Source organism: Vipera berus, assembly GCF_964194415.1.
Source record: "Vipera berus genome assembly, chromosome: 5".
NCBI classification, from domain to species: domain Eukaryota; kingdom Metazoa; phylum Chordata; class Lepidosauria; order Squamata; family Viperidae; genus Vipera; species Vipera berus.
The window spans coordinates 95,060,043-95,080,669 of record NC_138207.1 but is presented as its reverse complement, the minus strand read 5'-3'; the positions used below and the strand labels follow the sequence as shown (position 1 = coordinate 95,080,669).

General features: G+C 44.1%; 1 protein-coding gene across 1 annotated transcript in view; it reads right to left on the bottom strand.

Moving 5' to 3' along the window:
- ANK3 (ankyrin 3) overlaps positions 1–20,627 on the bottom strand; it is a 190,115-nt gene that overhangs the window by 27,724 nt on the left and 141,764 nt on the right. Inside the window, exons 28-36 of the mRNA XM_081329703.1 lie at positions 15,349–15,503; positions 13,541–13,752; positions 10,598–10,805; positions 8,758–8,854; positions 7,734–7,962; positions 7,374–7,499; positions 6,043–6,165; positions 5,464–5,490; positions 1,630–1,711 (exon numbers count right to left, since the gene is read on the bottom strand). Coding sequence (XP_081185829.1) covers positions 1,630–1,711; positions 5,464–5,490; positions 6,043–6,165; positions 7,374–7,499; positions 7,734–7,962; positions 8,758–8,854; positions 10,598–10,805; positions 13,541–13,752; positions 15,349–15,503 — 1,259 coding nt within the window. The remainder of the gene's footprint in view (positions 1–1,629; positions 1,712–5,463; positions 5,491–6,042; positions 6,166–7,373; positions 7,500–7,733; positions 7,963–8,757; positions 8,855–10,597; positions 10,806–13,540; positions 13,753–15,348; positions 15,504–20,627) is intronic.

Below are 20,627 nucleotides of genomic sequence, written 5' to 3'. Positions count from 1 at the left end.
GGAAATTCTTAGCTACATTGATGCAGTTTTACAACCAGCTTCTTTCCTTCCTTCTAATAGAGATACTGGTGGGGTCTGGTAGATAAGAATGCTCATTGTTTAATTTCCTGTGTGTTGCTATGTTAAGGGAACTGGGGGAAAATGCAATGTGGTAGGTGACAGTCCAGGTCCAGCGGTTTTCACTCTGTGTTTGTGACGCCCGATGTTTTCTTACTACTGTAGCTAAAGTTGCCCAGTGCAGGAATGCGAAAATGTAAACAAGTCTGTATGTTGAGCGTACAAACAAACAAAGTGCTATACAGTGAAAAGTGTAAGCTGAGAGGGCACCAGGTTTTAATCCAGAAGCTATGAAAAACAGCTACAAAAGTCAGAGACTGCCAACTGTTGACCACGGCTCATGTTACGTTATGCTGAGTCTCTGGAAAGCTTTGAAGAGTTGAGCTTGCCCAGGGGAACTCTTGAGACGTGAGCTAATCAAAAAGAAAAAATGACAATGGACCAAAAAAGGACCAGGGTGCTGCTAACTTTGCTCTCCTGTGTGAGAGCTGACATTTTAAAGCCAACACTCCACTCACAGCAATAACTTCCTCCCCCACCCCCAAAAGGCAACCATCTTGAAGAACGTCACCATGGAATGCCTGGGCCACACAGGCTTTGAGGACAAGGGAGGACCATCGTCCTGTGCCGATCCCTGAAAGTACTAATTAATTTATGACACGCCGATATTAAAATGATAAAGGCATAATCTCCATGTCAGTGAAACAACCTTCTCATATTCTTTTGCTAAAATTGCTTTGATAATATTTCAAATCAACCTGGCTGTTTCCTTAAAGCAAGGAAATATTTTTAGGCAAACAAGAAGCTGGTATTAACCTACTTACATCGTCGTATAAGGAATTTTTATTTTAAAATTATATGTAGTACAGTTGACCCTACAAAAGTCCATAGGTTTCACTTCTTTAAGATTAACCGTACAGTAAATAAAGACATATAATGTTAAATTAAAATTACAACCTTTAATTCCATAGGTTGGAATTCTATGACTAACTCTGAAAATACTTTGGTCCAATCTATTAACGTAAAATCCAATTCCTATGTGGAGGCCTATAATACAAAACAGTCACAAGGAGACCCTGTTTTGTGCCTGTTAAAGTACCATTAGCTATACACCAGCAGCAAAAGGGAGATTTTTATCAGGAAATTCATGTCATTTGAGAGCAGAGGTGCTATGGACAGTTGCTTTTTCCTACAATAAGCTTAAGATGATGTAATATGTAGTTGGTCCCCAACTGAAACACCACAGAGTGCATCTTTGGATTAACTGTCAATTATGAGATATCACCATCTTGTCTCTGGAAAAGGAGACAGACCTGCTTCTTTGGCTAGGTAACCACAGAAAACCAATTCTCCACAAATGATTCATGTGGTCCACGGATATTTTCAGAAGATGGTTGGTGTCCTTGTTTGAGCTTCTCAAGTTGTTTGTGCTCAAAAAGAGCACTTGCGTAATTGGAGGGCGTCGCTTACTAAATCACACCCCTTCCAATGACATAAAATGCAACGTTTATAGAAAAAATGTCTCTTTTAATGAAAAATTAGTTTACAATCTTAGTACATTAGGAAACTCACTCATGCCAGGCTCAGTCAGATAGCTGTAGCGCTTACGTAGAGCTAGGGACACAAAGTTCTGTCTGCGATCGGTCTTCTCCGTCTGTAAGAAAATAATACTTCTTGTTGGAACTTGGAAGAGACATCCCCATTGAAAGCAGATGCCCTTCTGTATTTCAATCACAGTCTTATTAGCAGAAAATTAAAACAAATAACAGAATAACAGAGTTGGTAGGGATCTTTGAGGTCTTCTAGTCCAACCCCCTGCTCAAGGAAGACACCCTTTACCAGTGATGGCGAACCTTTTAGAGACCGAGTGCCCAAACTGCAACCCAAACCCCACTTATGTACTGTAGGGTACCGGGTGGGCGTGGCCCATTGGCTGGGTGTGGCCAGTTGGGTGGGCATGGCAGCAGTGGTAACGGCAGACTGGGCGGGACTAAAAAGTTCAATCAATTCCAACTTTGCGAGATCTTTTTTTTTCCTGAGAGAAGTTGAAATTGATTGATTGAACCTTTTTTTTTTTTTGCACATGGCAGCGGAGGCCTAAAGCGAAAAAGTTTTATAAAACCCAGCTGAAGGCCTAGGGCTGGGGCGATGGCACACGTGGCCACAGAGAGGGCTCTGCGTGCCACCTGTGGCACCCGTGCCATACGTTCGCCACCACGGCCCTATACCATTTCATTATCCTAGCCTTGTTTTAAACAGCAGTCAAGATAGGCAAAAAGATCTGCTTTAAAAAACAGGGAATATTCCCCTCATCCCATTCCCAGGCTTAAAAAGGCCTCAGGGGTCCAGTGGTGCCTAAAGAAAAAAATAATCTTGCACTTAAGAAAGTCTTAAAGAGCTTGAAAGGGATACTGTCTACCTACAAGATACACAGTCTGGTTTTATGTTTTCCTGGGCCCTGCAATTCAGAACAACCAACTTTCCATAGGATGAAGCCCCTTCTCTCACACCCCTGATTTCCACGTAGGTGTGTTTTGATCCAGTTTCAAAGCTTGAATTTTCAACATTTAAGCATGTGCTTAGAGAGCCTTTAAGAAATAGAAAAATGGAAGGACATTTCACCTTACAGAGGCGTCCAGTTTGTGCAAATTCTATTGGCGTGTGTTAAAAGTTCAACTTAAAATAAAATAAATTTCACCCTTCTCTTAAGTCAGCTTAAACCTTTCACATAACTGGACATATATGGCCCCTTTCTGTGGTAAGTAGAGGACCCCAGCTCCATTCTCCCTTTTGGGGGGCAAAAAAAAAAGGACGAACGGGCACCCTCGGGGCTAACTGTGATTTCACCTAGTATGAGCTGATTTGGGGCATATACCCTGCCTCCTTCAGTCCCTCCTCACGGGGAGCAGAACAAACCCAGGCCCCCCTGGGCTAGCTCTGCTGCTGCCCCCATGTCCTACGTTCATGAGCATTTGACCCACAATGAAACAGGAAGGAATAAAAATGTGGGGAAAAGCCGAGCCCCAAAACTGGCCACCCATAGTGTCATTCCTAAACTGCGTAGATGCAATCTCCGAAGTCACATTTTGTTTAGCAGAACTGTACAAAGCGTTTGCCTTTGCAAAATGCCTTGATGTGAGTCAAGCGTCCTTCCTTCAAAGCAGGCATTAAGGTTTAGTACAGTGGTGTGTGAGTGCTTTCCCACGAGCACATGGTCCAAGTGCATCTACAGTTTTGTTTGTGTCAGGACTTGATCGCGGAGGCAACCTAAGAAAGCCTCCGAAGCGTCAGTGCTGAGTCTTCTAATGGATGTGACCCCCTTTGAAGAGGGACATTTTCCACACAATGGAAAGTGGCCCGGGATCTGGTGCATCCAAGACCAAATGCAGCCCCCTTGAAGACAATCACCTAGCAAGGATAATGGTTATATCACAATGTCCCCATGATATCAGCTCTTCCTTCACCGCTGCCCCGTGACACCACAGTTATAATTTCTGGCTACACATGAGAGCACCCACACACAAGATTACAGTTATACACTGAACAAACCAGGGCAGCTTTAACCGAGGTTAATCAAATACTTCTGCCAAAATCAATTTGCACGGAAAGCACATAAATGACAAAGTACGCCCACTTTAAGGTGAGTACAGAAAGGACAAATAAAAGGCACAGAAGGGGTTGGTTTTTATTTCAATATGCACAAAGGCAGGAATGAGGATTAGAAAACCAGCCTCTAGTGGTTTGTGCTCTGCATCCCTATATACATTTCATACTTTTTATTTAGCAATAGTTAGAGGACTGTCTATAGAAGAAACAAAATGATTGGGGAATTTAAAGGATGTTTGTTTGAAACTGATAGAAAATAGTTATTTGATAGTTGGGAAGGTTACCAGAATGGTTGAACATCCCAAGTGGTGAGACTTGAAGGTGCTGAAATTGGTGATTTAAGTCCCATTGACTGTAAAGGCAGTATAAAGCCCATGTTTAACTCTACTCAAATTATTGAGATTTTTTAACACACTTGACTCAAGCTGATTCATGCTTTTTTTTCACATAATGTCCCCTATCAAGGCAATATGAAATGGTTGGCACAACTATAAATCTCACTGAGACAACCTTCCTCCTCCTCCTCCTCCTCCTCCTCCTCCTCCACCTCCTCCTCCTCGTACTTTGCCAATAGCTGGCAGTTTTGCACCAAGAACCAAGGTCCTAACCAAGCATCTTCAGTGTGGACCTTCCCACATGGGTTGTGACTAACAAGTCAGAACAGCTGCTAATTCAGGTAACTGTAATCCCAATTAATCTGGACGGCATCCAGTTTAGTTATTCACAAGTGGATTCTTGAGTGTTAACTCCTTGTGGTTCTAACACTGTAGAAGATTTCAGAGAGATGTTTGTACGTCTGTGCCTGTATAATACAGAAAGGGTTATATAAATTGCATATGGGAAGTTTGAAGAGGAAATTGGCTATCCGTGATTTTAAATGAATAAAATGGTTTGCTGTTTATTGGAAGAAAAATGTGATATTTTCCTGGGGGAAATCAGATATTTAAGGTGAAACAGATTTAGCAAATCTGACTGTAGTTTGCATTTATTTATGTCTAAAGGTGGATCATGGGGGGGGGGGGTGTCCAAGCAGATCCCTCCCACTTCTGACCTGATTTTAAAGTTCTCAAGATATGTTTGTGTTCTGCCTCACAAACGCTGAAGTAAGAGAATTTGGTCGGTCCTGGCTACCCACCATACTTTGGCCACCTAATGAGAAGGAAGGACTCACTGGAGCAGAGCCTCATGCTGGGAAAGGTTGAGGACAAGAGAAGAAGAAGGGGACGACAGAGAATGAGGTGGCTGGATGGAGTCACTGAAGCAGTAGGCGTGAGCCTAGATGGACTCCAGAAGATGGTAGAGGAGAGGAAGGCCTGGAGGAACGTTGTCCATGGGATTGCGATGGGTCGGACACGACTTCGCAGCTAACAACAACAACGGCTACCCACTAGGAGCATTTAGCAGAGGGCAAGTCATAGGGAAGTACAGCCACTGACTGTACCCTACTAAGTGATATTTCCCTCCACAAATATTTGCGAAAAATGTGGCACAATTTTTTTGCATGGAAGTCTGCCTAGGTAGGTTTCACTTTTCTTGTGCAAAGCTGTATTGTGAAACAGTCCATCGAGGAGGAGGAGGAAGGGGAAGCTGAATATGAAATTAGGAAGAAAAGCGCCTCGGTTGCTCTAAGCAGCATGTGGTGCATCATTTGATGTTGGCAATTTTTCCATTTCACAGGAAAGCATAAACATGCCTAGAGTTTGAGAATTCAGGGTCGAGAAACCTGACCGCAGGGCGACAGAAATTTGAATATAAGCTCTTGATTACAACAAAGGTAAAATAAAAAGCGTTTTGTATTACCTCGTCATCTTGATCTGATTCTGTTTCCTTTTGGTCCCAAGATGAATTGCAGAGACAGGGAATATTACAACGGACAGCAGGGAAGAGAATATCAGGATGTGAAAAAGGGAGCACAACAATGCAAGCTAGTTCATAATAGACAAAGCAAACCAATGTCAACAACAACAACAACAACAACAACAAAGGTTAACAAACAAAACTCTACATCTAAATGCAAATCAGCACATGACATGACTAAAAAGCAGAAGGTCTAGGAACTCTTAAGCAGAAGCAGGATCTGTGAAGAAAATTCCCCAGCCTTAAAAACAAGCGTAACTGGGGATTTTAAAATGCTTCCTGCTGAAAGGGTACAAAACGCTTCCCGAGTCCAAAATTTTTATGCTCAGAATTACTCACTGCAGGACATTTGGAACTTGAGATGTTTTCCACACATCTACTTTCTGCATGCAAGAAAACAGTTAAGACGTAGAAAGTCTGGCTTAATCTGAGCGCACGACAGTCATTCCTATTTGTAGCACGTGCTAACTCTGAATGCTGCTACTGGGGCTATTAAGCTGCCACGTGTCTCCAGGGCTGTACCTTTTTGTGTGCTGGCAGAGTGATATTCAAGTTGCAAACGGCCGTCTGGGGCAAACCCTTGGTTGTCTTTGGCTCTTTGAGAAAGGATAAGCGGCCACAAGGCTCTTGGCTGGTGTCTCTGATCTACAAGTCAAGAAGACATCACAGGTCGGTTGGAAAGGAGGACTCTTATTTTGCATTTCCACTATCTTTCAGTTTGCCAATTTAACCGAAAGAAGAACCCTCCCAAGAATATTTTTGGAGAATAGAAGGGAGTTCCTTTGAACACATACTAAGACGGGATCTTCATCTATGCCCCTACAGTACACATTAGCTTTCCAGAGAGGTTGTGTTCTTGTCTTCCCACTCTAGGTTGCCAAAGTCCAAAGCTGGGACAGCAAACATGATCTCCCTCAGTTGTCCAAGCTTCATAAAAGCTGCAGGAGTTGGTCAAATTTTGGAAGCGTTTTTCTTTACACCCCACTTTTCTTCCTAACAGGCTTACGTGGCTGTTGCCCTTTCAGAAACAAACTCCCATCATGAGTAATACTCCTTGGAATCAGAGATGGCAACTATTTCACACCACCAGGAATGGGCCAGGAAGGCCGCCTAAAAACTATCCATCTGGGGGCACCAGAAAGATCTTGGCCATTTCCAGACTCAACGTTTCCAGAGGTGATGATGAGCACTTGGAAAGAAACTTCTGAACCCCAAACCAACAAACCAGATTGTGTCTCGATGCAGGGATGCACACAAAGAGCTTTCGACTAGGGAGCTAAGAGGAACTGCTGGAAAGCAACCTCAACCATCAGCGGGAAGCTCACCCCATGCCTTAATGGCCTGATTGTTTCTGCCACCCTCCCATCTTCCCTAAGAGGTCAGTGTGAAGCGAGTGATGGCACATGGAGAGCGCCATCGCCAGAAATACCCCAAACCTCTCCTTCCAAAGAACAATAATAATAATAATAATAATAATAATAATAATAATAATAATAAGAAGAAGAAGAAGAAGAAGAAGAAGAAGAAGAAGAAGAAGAAGAAGAAGAAGAAGAAGAAGAAGAAGAAGAAGAAGAAGAAGAAGAAGAAGAAGAAGAAGAAGAAGTAGTTGGAAGGGACCTTGGAGGTCATCTAGTCCAACCCCCTGCTCAGGCAGGAAACCCTATACCATTTCAGACAAATGGCTGTCCAGTCTCTTCTTAAAAACCTCCAGTGTTGGAGCATTCACCACCTCTGGAGGCAGGTTGTTCCACTGGTTAATTGTTCTAACTGTCAGGAAGTTTCTCCTTAGTTCTAGGTTGTTGTCAGATCACAAGAGCTTTGTCCCCTGATCTTACGGCAGCCATGGCTTTTACCTTGATAGTAAATGGCAGTCTATTTTCTTTGAAAGCATAAAAATTAAATACAAGCTGCTGTCCTCCTTTGGTTAAAGGAGCTAGGTTTCCGTAACAATCCACATAAATGGGTTTTCCCTCCAAAACCTGTTGGAGAAAGAAAGAAAAAAACAACTGGATTAATGTCCAAAGAATTAAGATAAATAGGAAGTATCTCACTTTGCGAACTTATTCTTCCAGGCTCTTGTGAGGCAGGCTACATACTTTTGATGTACCTTTGATTTGAACTGAATTAAACCAAGGCTGATTTGCACAGGCTTCACATCACATTTGATACATTTTCAAATTATCATGAAGACCTTGCTGTTAAACAATGAATACCTCGATATCTTTGCTTCTTGCAACTTCTTCAAAATTCTCCTGCTGCTCCAGCGTTTTGTCAACTTTATCATCAGTCATACAGAAGCAGCGCAAATTGGACTCCACAGCGTCATTTGTTTTGGCAAAAATGACGAACTTGGCCATGTAAGGGACACATATCAATTCCCTGTATAGCTGTGTGGCCAACCCAACCGTTTCAAGAACTTGATGGCAATCTGCTAACCAAAATCTAGAGAGGGGAAAGGGAAAGAGACCAGATTAGACAGAGAGATAGGGATAAACAGTTAGTTCATTTTCATACAACTAGTTCATAAGGACACGAACAAAATAAATATTCCATTGGAACACCAATCAAATGATGACTCTTCCTCATTATCTGTCTCAATTAGAATAATGTGTCCTGAATGTAAACCAAGAGCCCCACAGCTTTTCTTGGAATTTTAATTTACTTCCAGATGTTTTCCCCCAAAACTGGAGGTGCACCAACTATACAGAGTCATGTTTCCTTTCTTTTTCTTATCACATGCGTTCACTTCAGTTGCACCTTGGTCCCTGGAAAGAAATCCAGATGATGCACATCTGGATTTCCCTCCAGAGACCAACCTGTGAACTTTTGAGTCCTCCCAGCTCTCTTTTTGGTTGTTGCACAGGAAGCTTATTAAAATCAGAGCTGCAACCTTGGGTGATGGCTTGCTTTTTAAGTGCTCTGTACACAGAGGAACAACAAATGGCAATATTTCCAACTACCTAATGGGTATTTATAAGTGATGGAGCTGTAGTTCATGAGAGCTGCTTGGGTGATTTAGGGCCATTCTCTACCTACCCCAGAGGGTTGTTGGTATGGGGAAAAAAATAGGAATAAGGAATGCAACTGACAAGCCCTTTGAAAAAAACCAGTCAGAATTGTTGTTGTCATCCAGAATTGCATTTTGTGAAATGGGCAGCTATAAAAATGTGATTAGTGAATTTGATCTTTCTTCCCAGATGGGGATGAAGGCAATCTGCTTTTTGCTTTTTGTCCTACCTGGCTGAAACATTGGTTGTAAAGGAGACACAATCATTCACAAAAGTGAGGGGGGTGGTTCCTGTGATGTCTTCCCATTGCGCTGGTGAAGTGCCTCCTAAAGGAGAAAAAAAAGACATGCATTTTTTTAAAAGAAAGAATCTCAGCTTTGGCCCAGTCTGGAGTTGTGCTTCTGTCTGAGCCAAAAGTTATGAGCTCCCAAATCCCTTAGCCCTGGACTCCCGGTCTTCTGTTTCAGATGGAAGCCACTAAGGTTTCCCTCCCTGTCTCTGGAGGGTGAAAACAGACCTTGGCCTGGGAGAGAAAACACGTTGAGTCTCTGTGAGGTGCCTCTTGGGAGGACTCGGCCCCAACCTTGAAATAAGGGTAGTTGACTAAGAAGATGCTAAGACAAATTAACAGTTGCTAAAAATGGTCTCTGGGTAACTTCCAAGAGCAGCACACAGTAAGGACACCTAAAAAATCTGGAGACTTTTGTGCATAGATGATAGAAGAAAGAAAGAAAGAAAGAAAGATAGATAGATAGATAGATAGATAGATAGATAGATAGATAGATAGATAGACAGACAGACACAGACAGACGTGACTGATGATACATAGGGATGGATGGATGACTAGATAGATAGATAGATAGATAGATAGATAGATAGATAGATAGATAGATAGATAGATAGATAGATAGATAGATAGATAGATAGGTGATTTATGGATAGATGATGCATAGGGATGGATGGATGACTAGATAGATAAGATGATATGTGGGAACGGCCATTTTTTGGCCTCTCAACCTTCAGCTTTCCCAAACGTTTATCAGCCTCTACATGAATTACAGTGATGAGCACACTCTCCTGGTTCGCACAGGATGGCATGTGGGAGGTTTGGGAAACGCTATGATAAAGCTTTCACATATATCTTTTAGTATCTTGTTTTTGTAATGATCTCATAGGCACCTGAGTAGTTCTCACTATGTATCCAATTATCACTATGTATCCTATTTTTTTGAGATTGATGGGGTTTATGTAATGTTGTATTTGGTATTCAGAAAGAGGTGAATAAAAGTTCAGCGGGCAGTTGCTCAGGGTTTTTTTTGGTGAGACGAGGCTGCTTGGCTGGTTCAGAGCATCTCTATCGACCCGGGTCTGAATTCTTTTCTCTACTATGATAGAAGATAGATAGATAGATAGATAGATAGATAGATAGATAGATAGATAGATAGATAGATAGATAGATAGATAGATAGATATGATTGATAGATGATACATAGGGATGGATGGATGACTAAGATGATAAACAGATGATAGATATTATTGATTGTTAGATGATACACAGGGATGGTTGGATGACTAGATAGATGATAGATAGATAGATAGATAGATAGATAGATAGATAGATAGATAGATAGATAGATAGATAGATAGATAGATAGAGAATGGAGAGAGAGAGAGAGATTCTGAGATTCTTTTACTCCAAAAATGGAAAAAAAATATTTTAAATACTGTTCAACAAAATGTTTAATCAGATTTCTGCTGAAAGGAAAAAATGTGTACCAAAGGTCAAAAGCTCCAGTCGGGAATTTTCAAAAGGAACACAGAAAATGTAGACTTTGTTCATTAAGAGTTCAGCAGACTTTCTTAGAGTTTCTGTTTTCCTTCCAGCCGCCTCCCAGTGGAGACGAATGTGTTGGGTTGGCCTGAAATTCTAACCAAGCAAGCGTGGTGGAGCTGGGGAGAAGCAGCTTGAGGCACCCAAGACTAACCTGGGGTCACACAACCATTGGAAGAAGCTGCCGGAGGGTTTGCGGTCATCCTAAGGAAAATGCATGAGCCCTGCTGGGTCTCACCTGTGATGCTACACAGCAGTCGAAGGCTGGGTATGGTGTCGCCTTTGTACCCGTTGGTCACTCCTTCCCCTGAGGGTGGTGGCACTGGAATCGTCATTGTGATGGGCTTATGGAATTTCCTTCTTCTGGGTTCCACGGTGACAATGGGGCTGAAGGTGGCTTTGTTGCCAAGGATCTTCTTAACCATTTCATCCTGTACTGGTTGAGCCTATTATTAATTCCAGAAAGAGTTTTAAATGTCTACATGCATTGATTTCCAGAAAAAGTGAGTCGTCCTTTTTTTTCCCAAAATGAGAAGGCTGTGTCTTGTCCTGTCAAACTCACTAAACATATTCGTATAAGCTAAGCTCCAATCTCAGCAACTTAGTGACCATACAATATCCCTGAGCCACAATATGGGACTGGTTATCTCAGGATGGTTTTTATTTTATTTTATTTTTATTTTATTACATTTATGTACCGCCCTTTCCCGAAGGACTCAGGGCGGTTTACAGGGTGATTAAAAAACCAAGATACAAAAGTTAAAAACAAATTTAAAAAAATTATATTTGTCCCTGCATAAATAAAACCCCAGTTAAAATTAAGATTAGTTCTCAGCCTGGGCCAGAGAGCTCGAAGAGCCAGGTCTTCAGGTCCCGGCGGAATGAACGGAGGTCGGGGGCAGTCCTCAGCTCCACAGGCAGCTGGTTCCAAAGGGCAGGCGCCCCCACTGAGAAGGCCCTATCCCTGGGTGTCGTCCGCCGGCAATCTGTTACCGGTGGCACCCTGAGAAGACCCTCCCTGTGGGAGCGCACTGGACGAAGGGAACTTGATGCTGGCAGCAGGTGTTCCCTCAGATATGCCGGACCCAAGCCATTTAGGGCTTTATAGGTCATCACCAGCACCTTGAATCTTACCCGGAGGGCAACCGGAAGCCAATGCAGCTCGTGGAGCAGAGGTGTTATATGGGAGTATCGGGAAACCCCCATCACAACTCGCGCGGCTGCATTCTGCACCAGCTGAATCCTCTGAGTGGTCCTCAAGGGCAGCCCCATGTAGAGAGCATTGCAGTAGTCTAACCGGGAGGTCACGAGCGCATGAGTGACTGTGCGTAGGGTTAAATGAGTTATTAAGCCCAATAAATATATGGGCTTAATAACTCATTTAAATAAATACATCAATTTCTCCTGTCTGCTGTCACCTGCTCAAGTGTCTTGAACAAAGAACTTCTTGTGATCTAACCAAGTTGCCCCCAAAGTCCTGAATCCTAAAGACCTAGTTACAATCCCACAAGGGACTATTTTTCCAGGATTCTACAATAAATTTTGGGGTCATTCCCCCAGGTATGAGAAGTACACAATTCTTAATATCCTAAAAAAATCCATACTGAGAAATCAATCAAACAGGAGATGCACATTGTTCACTGAAGTCTAGAATATGACAGTAGCTTTTCCAGATCCACGAAACATCATTCCAAGACCTCAAAAACAGCAGGCATTGTATCATTTCTGTAGGTGATGTGAAACTTCCCTGAATTCAGCTTTAAGGATAAACATTCATGACAGATATCAGTCCAATGAATGCAGATTAATGCCTAGCCCCTTTTTAAATTTACTTCTTCTAAATTAAATCAGTTTCACCACCAAATGGGGGAATCTAAAAGGAAACCTCTTTGTGGGGATAGAACAAAAATTTTCTATCCATGTGTTGACACAACAAAAATATATTGTTTCATTTCATCCTGAATAGAGTTGAGAGGCTAGATAAGACTCAAAAGGTTAACGAATGGACTTTAAAAGTTCCGAACCTGGCAGAAATGGCGAAAATCTCAGCATATTTGAAAGGCCATTCGCAACAAAGATATATTTTGGAATGGAGAAGAGGGATTGATTATATCCAGAATAAATATGGGACCAAAAAGTTTCATTTAGCATTTGAATGAGTATTAGATTTAGAAGATTTGTTATTATTTAGTTATTTTTAAGGAGAGTTAAAGTGCGATAGGACTTAAAGTGCTATTATAGTTAGTTTGCATATTATAGTTTAAGATTGTTAGGGTCAATACCCTGTATTTGCTCTGGGAAGTCGGGGGGGGGGGAGGGAGAGGGAGGGGGAACTGGGTGGGGGTGGCGGGGATGGGTTTTTATGTTTTTTATGTTTAAAATGTATCTGTAAAACTCTTTAATAAAAAAAAGACTCAAAAGGTTAATAAAATGTTAAGACGGACTTTTAGGGTTGAGAGGATTGAAGAACAGCTGTAGCCTCTCTCCATGGGAGGTCAAGGAAGACGTCCTGCCTTGTCTGCTCACCGGGATCCAGCCTGACTCCAAAGGATGTGCAGAAATGGGCCTGCTGTTCTGTTGGGCCCGAGTGGATCCAGCCAGGCCCTGATTTGGACCTTCTCCTCCTTGGGGTTTCTCAAGACAAGAAGCTCCCTTACTGTTGTGATTCAGGGTCAGCCTGTGGGTTCGGCAGCTGGGTCGGATGACTCGGATGACTCAGACGAGGGGGAGGAGCGGGGTGTTGAAGACGAACTTGCTGATGATGGCTTGGAGGCTCCGCAGAGCCCCCAGCCAGGCCCTTCTTACTTGGTGGAGACTCAGCTGCGCGAGCCCGACAGTGCGGATGATGATGACCCACAGCTGGCCCTGTTCAAGGACGCCCGACGCAGGAGGCAGTCAAGTAGGAGCAAGCAGAGAAAGGCTGTGGGACTTCTCGGAAGGAGGCACAGGGAGGCCACGCCCTGAACTCTAATAAAGGGAGTGTTTGGGGAAGGGCTGGTTGCTGAAAGCAACCGCTCCGTTTGAGGATCAAAGCTCCGGTATCTTGTTTCATGTTTTGTTGTTTGTTTGTGTAATAAACTTGGCAGACGTTTTTCCAGCCTCAGACGTTTTCCAGCCTCTGCCGTTTGTACAGGGGTTGCCTTTCTGCAAGGCCGGTAGCAGGCTGGTACAGAACACTTACCTGGAGGCCCACTCGAATTCTTTTTGTCAAGGCGCCTTCAGGGAACGCAGCTTGGACCCGAGGCAGAGTGGTGCTGCTTAGGATGCCTCCTTCTGGGCCAATCTGGTTGCTCTCTTGCTTAATTCGCGAAACCACCGCAAAATACTGAGGGAAGTCCTTGGTGACGATTCTGCAGATCCGTTTCTTCTCCAGCTCTTCCACGCTGTCCATCTCTTAAGAAAGGAAAAGGGTCAAGACTGACCTTCCCATCACCACTCACAGAGAATTGCCCCCAGAGGATCCCTTCACTCTGTCAGCCTCACACTCCAACCTCTCTGAATCAACTTTGAAGCATGCCGATTTCAGTTTTACAAGCACTTCTGTTTCTATTTCAAAGCATGGGATTAAGCCTTTTCTCAGAATGGGATTGCTTGAAGTTTGAGTCAGGCAAGAATGATACGACTCTGGAACCGATGTGCTAATTAATTTAGAGTGTACTTTTCTCTCCAAGCAAATTAACAATTTATAGTTAAAACTTAAAAAGTATATCCATATTCTTCAATAATAATAATAATACACCAGCACAAATTAAAAAGAAGGATTTACAGTTTAAAATCACTTTCTTTTGATTCCAAATCTCTGGAGAAGCACATTCAATAGCAATACCCACCCAAATAAATCTTAAAATGGTTGAAAATGCACAAGCTTATTAAAAAAAAATCTGAGCCTTTTAATAACATTTGTGGTCTACCAGACTCTTTCTGATTTCTGACTCTCCTCCTGCAATATCTGCGGGATCAAGAGAGTCACATACATTCTGAATCCGCTCGATGTCTCGGTCCCTTTTAATACCCGTCTTGGCCAGTAGATGGTGTTTTACTCAGCAAAAACCATGTTGGCTTTAACATTTAAAAAAAAAGGCAAAGGGAGGGGAATATTTAGCAGACAGCAAAGAAGCAGAGAGCTGGTGCATCTGAGAGCAGGTATAATGCTTATTTAGCAATTTTTTTCATTTGAAGGGGGCATTTCCCACACAGAGGACCCAGACATTCTTGGAGACTCTCCAAGCGGGAGCTCAAGAAATTCGCCTGGTGATTCGCCTGTCCCGAGATACGCTCGGCCTTGAGGGAGGAGATGTTGGTCTCTGCCCAGGATATCAACAACTGAGCCTCGGCCATCAGGGACCTGGAACGGGTACCCCCTTGGCGGTTTATGTGGGCTTTTGCCGCCACGTTGTCTGTGAGGACTAGCATGCGTTGACCCTCCACTGCGCAGCGGAAGTGGCGTAGAGCCAGGTGTATGGCCCTGAGCTCCAACCAATTTATGTTGTGCCGTAGATCCGACCGGGACCACCGGCCCTGAGCCGTCTGAGATTGTAGGTGCGCTCCCCAGCCGAACAGGCTGGCGTCTGAAGTCAGGGTGAGCCTGACTCATAGGAGCACCTGGCCTGAAAAAAAGTCAGCCGTAGCTCAGAAGAACAGCCATGATCCAGGGATAAAACCAGAAGTGTTAGGGAACAATTGTGCCACTTAATGAGCCCTATCCTGTTGAAGACAGAACAAAAATATCAACCAAATAAAGCAATCAGCATCACGCTAACAAAAAGGCCAAAAGTTGTAAACAGAAAAAATAAAAACAATAGGAAAAACGGTAAGCATAGATTGTGAGGGTCAAACGGTCGTCCTTTGTTTCTGCTGGAAGAGAAATCTGTACGGAGAGATCTGCCCTACTTTCCCCGGTGGTCCCAATGGGAAGGACTGTGCACATTTTTCATCCTTGCACCGCCTCCATTCTGGCCAGAGAGATATTTGCAAGGCGAGCGCGGTTACCTTCATTCATGCCATTCAGGATATCCGTGAGGTTTTCGTGCTTGCTGTCATACTGATGCTCTTTCCAGGTTTCCCCATTTTCACTCCGCAGCACGATCAGCTCTCGTTCTTTTCCCCGCATCGATCCAAAATGGGGGATTTCCACCACAACCGGGCTGCATCAAAGGAAGAGAAAAGCCATTGAGGCTGGATGGCTACCGACCGACCGGCAGTTATTTTTTCCACGGGTCAGAAACGGCAGGTCATCCGGTTGCAAGCAATTAACAACTGGCAAAGCCACAAAACCTCTCCCCGCTTGACCTGCAAGTGACCGTTTGATTCACTCCGACGCCAAACTGGGGGGGGGAAGCAAACACAGGACTGCTGGCAAACGCCGATTCATATGAAAACAAGAAGTTACAGAAAGACACACAAGCAAATGAAAAGAAATTTTTGGAAGCTGCTTACGCAGTAAGAGGTCATAATCGGGAGGTGTGATCTGGCCAGAAAGATCTGCTGTGACAACGCCAGTTTCAAGGAAAGCACCTGAGCTGCTCTACATCATGCAATGGATGTTAATGTGACAATATTTTTTTTTCTGCATTCATAATTTCTTCTGCTTTGGGCAAGCGTGAAAAGAAAAACATGGTGCACAGAACCCAAATGACTGGGGATCTTATCCAGTACCTGCCTGGCCTCCTCCTGAGACTGTCCCAGCTCTTCTTGGCCACGGATGTTGCTGGAGCCACAGAGGCTGCCATTTTGCTTAGTAACTCATTTGGCTTTATCTCTTGTGGAGCACCGTGTAGGTGGATGCGCATGAGACAGAAAACTAGACAGATGGATGTCTTTGACTATGCAAACAGAGAGAGGGCTGATCCTGCCCTTATCCAAAATGCAAAACTTACTCAGGGTTAGCATGTGTGTGTGTGTGTGTGTGTGTGTGTGTGTGTGTGTGTGTGTGAGAGAGAGAGAGAGAGAGAGAGAGAGAGAGAGAGAGAGAGAGAGAGAGAGAGAGAGAGAGAGAGAGAGAGAGAGAAGGGGAAGGGTGGGAGAGAGGAGGGAGAAAGAGAGAGAGATGGATAGAGGGAGAAAGAGAGGTACAGAACAAGAGAGAAAGAGAGAGGGAGAGGGAGAGGAAGAAGGAGAGGGAGAGGGAGAGGGAGAGGGAGAGGGAGAGAGAAGAAAGAGGGAAAGAGGGAGAGGGGAGAGGAGAGAGATAGCGAGAAGGAGAGAGAGAAGGAGGGATACGGAGCAGAAAGAAAGATAGGGAAAGGGAGATGGGAGAGAGAGGGAGGGAGGGAGATGTACAGAGAAAGAGAGGGAGTGGAAGGGAGAGGGAGAAAGAAAAAGTGGGAGAGAGAAAAAGGGAGAAGGGAAAGAGGGAGAGAGAAAGTGGGAAAGAGGGAGAGAGAAAGTGGGAAAGAGGGAGAGAGAAAGGGAGAGACAGAGAAAGAGGGAGAGAGGGAGGAGGAGAGAGAAGGAGTAATATGGAGGGAGAAGAGAGGGAAAGGAAAAGAGGGAGGGAGATGGGGAGAGAAAGAGAGAGAGGGAGGGAGATAGAGAGAGGAGGGTGGGAGAGGGAGAGAAAGAAAGAGAGGGAGACAGAGAAAGAGGGAGGGAGAGGGAGAAGGAGAGAGGGAGAGAGAGAGATGGAGAGAGGGAGAAAGAGAGAGAGCGGGAGAGGGAGAAGGAGAGAGGGAGACAGAGGGAGGGAGAAGAAAGGGAGGGAAAGAGAGATGGAGAGAGGGAGAGGGAGAAGGAGGGAGAAGAATGAGAGGGAGAGAGGGAGAGGGAGAAAGAGGGAGAGAGGAGAAAGGGAGGGACAGAGGGAGAGGGAGGGAGATGGGGAGAAAGAGATGCTTTTCACTCTGTGCCTCAAAATTCTCTGCAAAGAGGGATGACACAAAGAAGGATGACAAAGAGGGCTCTCTTTTCTGCCCAGCCTAGGAACCGCACTGAAGGGAAACAGGCAGAGGCTGTGCGAGTCTCAAGAAGGTGGTTGGTGCTGCAGCCCATGGATTTCTCACTTTGCTGAGAAAGAAGCCCTCCCTGCCAAACAGCGTCTCAAAGAAGAGCCACGTTGCAGACATGCGACTCTTTTTTTCTCGGATGGAGAGCAGAGCTGTCTCAGCAAAAGGCTGGAGATGAAATCAGACAATGGAATGACGGCAACTAAAAAGGCTGAAGATGCCATGGGATGCCGAAGTCCTACAGACTTCCAGGAGACTCATTGCATTATAACCACCATCCTGGATTGGGCTATCGGGGACTGATCCCCAGTTTTTGGATCCTGTTTTCCTCCCATCCCTTTTATTCATTTGTTTATTTTTATTTATCTATTTAAATTTGCTGGCGACTCTCTCTCTCCCCCACAAGGCGACTCTCTTTTACGCAATCTCCTGCTGGTCTTGTAGAAAAGATGAGGCTTGGACATGGTTGACAAGGGGGAAATGGACAAGCTGCTTCTTGGAGATGTTTTCCAACCTCCAAAGCTATTTTACAACCCTGATATTTATTTATTCAACACATTTATAAAGTAAAGGTAAAGGTTCCCCCGCACATGCGTGCTAGTCGTTTCCGACTCTAGGGGCCGGTGCTCATCTCCGTTTCAAACCCGAAGAGCCAGCGCTTGTCCGAGGACATCTCCGTGGTCATGTGGCCGGCATGACTAGACGCCAAAGGTGCACGGAACGCTGTTACCTTCCCACCGTAGTGGTCCCAATTTTTCTACTTGCATTTTTTATGTGCTTTCGAACTGCTAGGTTGGCAGAAGCTGGGACGAGTAACAGGTGCTCACTCTGTTACGCAGCACTCGGGATTCGACCCGCCAAACTGCCGACCTTCTGATCCACAAGCTCAGAGTCCTAACCCTCTGAGCCACTGCGTCCCTTTAACACATTTATATGGGCGCCCAACTCACACATGGTGACTCCAGAGGGCTTACACCATTAAAATTCTGCAATCGGACAATTAGAATTAAATTTTGGGGCTGGACCAGCCACAAGGGGTGGGCCAGTTTCTGGTTTCCCTTGTGGGGCCATCTTCCAATAGACCACAATAGGCCAAGTAGAAACTGTGGCCAAGGGCTGATGGCTGTAGCAGAGCAGCTCTTTTCTTGGGATGGGGTGTCTGCAGGACATGATCAGAAAAGTCAAGATGGGGGGGGCACCATGCTGTCGTCAAAGCTGCCGCTACCACAACATGTCTGCTCTCTTCTGTTTTTTGACCATACACTGAGGACACCCCTGTCTGCCAGTGTTGTAACTTACCCTGCCCAAGTTAGTCCCAGCGATCAGCTGCGTACAACCCACCCCTCTGGCTCTTTCCCCAAGTATCAAAAAGCAGGTGATTTGCGAAGTCACACAACACAACAATCCTGCATAGCTGTACGCACGCCCTGCGTTAGTTAAATCCTGTCCTTCTTTTCCAACCCCCTCTAAGTAACAGACATCACAACTCTTGAGTCTTCCACCCGGAATTGCAAACACCAGCGTGGAAACTAAGCAGAGGGGCCCTCTTCATTCTCTATATGAAAAATTTAATCACAGAAAGGTAAGCCTTTATGGATTGTGCAGCTTTAATATTGTTCAGCAATTTCCTACAGAGCTTTATCGGTGGGAAACAATCGCAACTCATCGTATTTTACCACCACAGAGCATCTGTCCATGCTGAGAAAAGGCAGCGAACACTCAATAAATAAGCAGGATGGGACACAGATTTTCTTCTGCACTTCCAGCTGTGGCGTTAGGAACAACAGCATTTTGAAGAGGGACAGTTAGGACATCCTGCACTTAATTTATGCTCTTTTACCCCACCAATTTTATTATTTACATGCTTTAAGGTCACGAGATGGAAAGCTTTCTAACTCCACTTAAATTGTGCCTTTTCTTATTTTAATTTTTTTTTTCCAAAACACAGATTGTTATCCAAATTATGTGATTGGAAGAAAACAGCAACATCTCCAAGGGCTGTTGCATTTGGTAACCTAACTTAAACTCGGTGCTCCCCATGTACAAAATACCGAAACACACCAACAACTACTTTCTTGAATGCAATCTTGGTTGGCTAATGTCTCCTGGATAAAGCTCACACAGTTATGTCCATGAATAGAAGCAAAACTCACAGGGAAGGTAGAACAGGGGCTCAATAGAAGACTTGGAATAGCAGGGTAGATTAAGTTCCACCACTGTGGAATACCAGCTGTCAGTATATTTAAGGAGTTCAACGATTCTAAATATGAATTCTTTTCAGATTACTGTAAACGGGCAGCGTCCCTGTGTGTGAATACTAAATATAAATGCGTGTAAATTAAGAGACACACACATACAGAAGTATTAATTCTATATACATTAATTATAAACGTTTAAAAGAGAGTGTGGGTATAGATAGGCAACTAGATATGGAAGAGCTAGATTGGAGACAGCGAGGCATTTAATATATGGAACAGGAGCTCCTTCTTTGCTGATAAGATTAGTCAACCTACCACTCCTCAACCTTTCAAGGACTCATCCAAGTTTCCCCAGGCAACTTAAATATCTACGTAATTATTATTATTTTTTTAGTTTTAATTGGGGAACAGGGGGTTGGTAGCCTTAAGTATTGTTCAAACCCAGCCCATTTCATTGGGTTCGGCTTCCATGTGCAGCCTGCAACGCATGCACTAACCCAAACCATGAGGAGCATCTTCCCAACTGGGTCTTCTCCAGAGATTTTGACTATGGTGTCCTGAGAGATCTTGGCAAGGAGGGGGCTTCCCCCAGGGAACAAGGAGACAAAGAAGCTTGGAGTCTTCGGTATGGAGGAAAAGGGCGAAGGCAGACCCCACCCACCAGTTTGCTGGGTATATATCTAACAGCCTTGCAGATAAGTGCTTTAGCCTGGCAAGACTCGGCCTATTGATGAGCAACAGTGAAGAAACTGCTCAAAATGTCTTTGCTTTGAATCAGAGTCATTCTTGGTTCCTTTGGCCTGACCCCCATCTTAGATCTGAATTGGGCCACCCTTGTATTATAAATATTGCTTGCTGAAAATGACCCAATTTTGCCCATCTTCTTCCTCCACAAACTGACTTCAAAGCCTCGTCAAGAATTCTATCAGCAAGAGTAAAACAAACACATGTTTTGGGTGGATCTTTCTTTTTTAAAAAAATGCAGCTGAGACCGTAAGAAAAAGCTATTCTAAAAAAAGAAAAATTAAGAAAAAGCACAGAACTTATGAAAGCAGAAATGCTTGCCGTGAATTCCACATGCTCAAAGCACAAGATCAGCTGGACAGGAGCAGTGTTACCACTATCATCA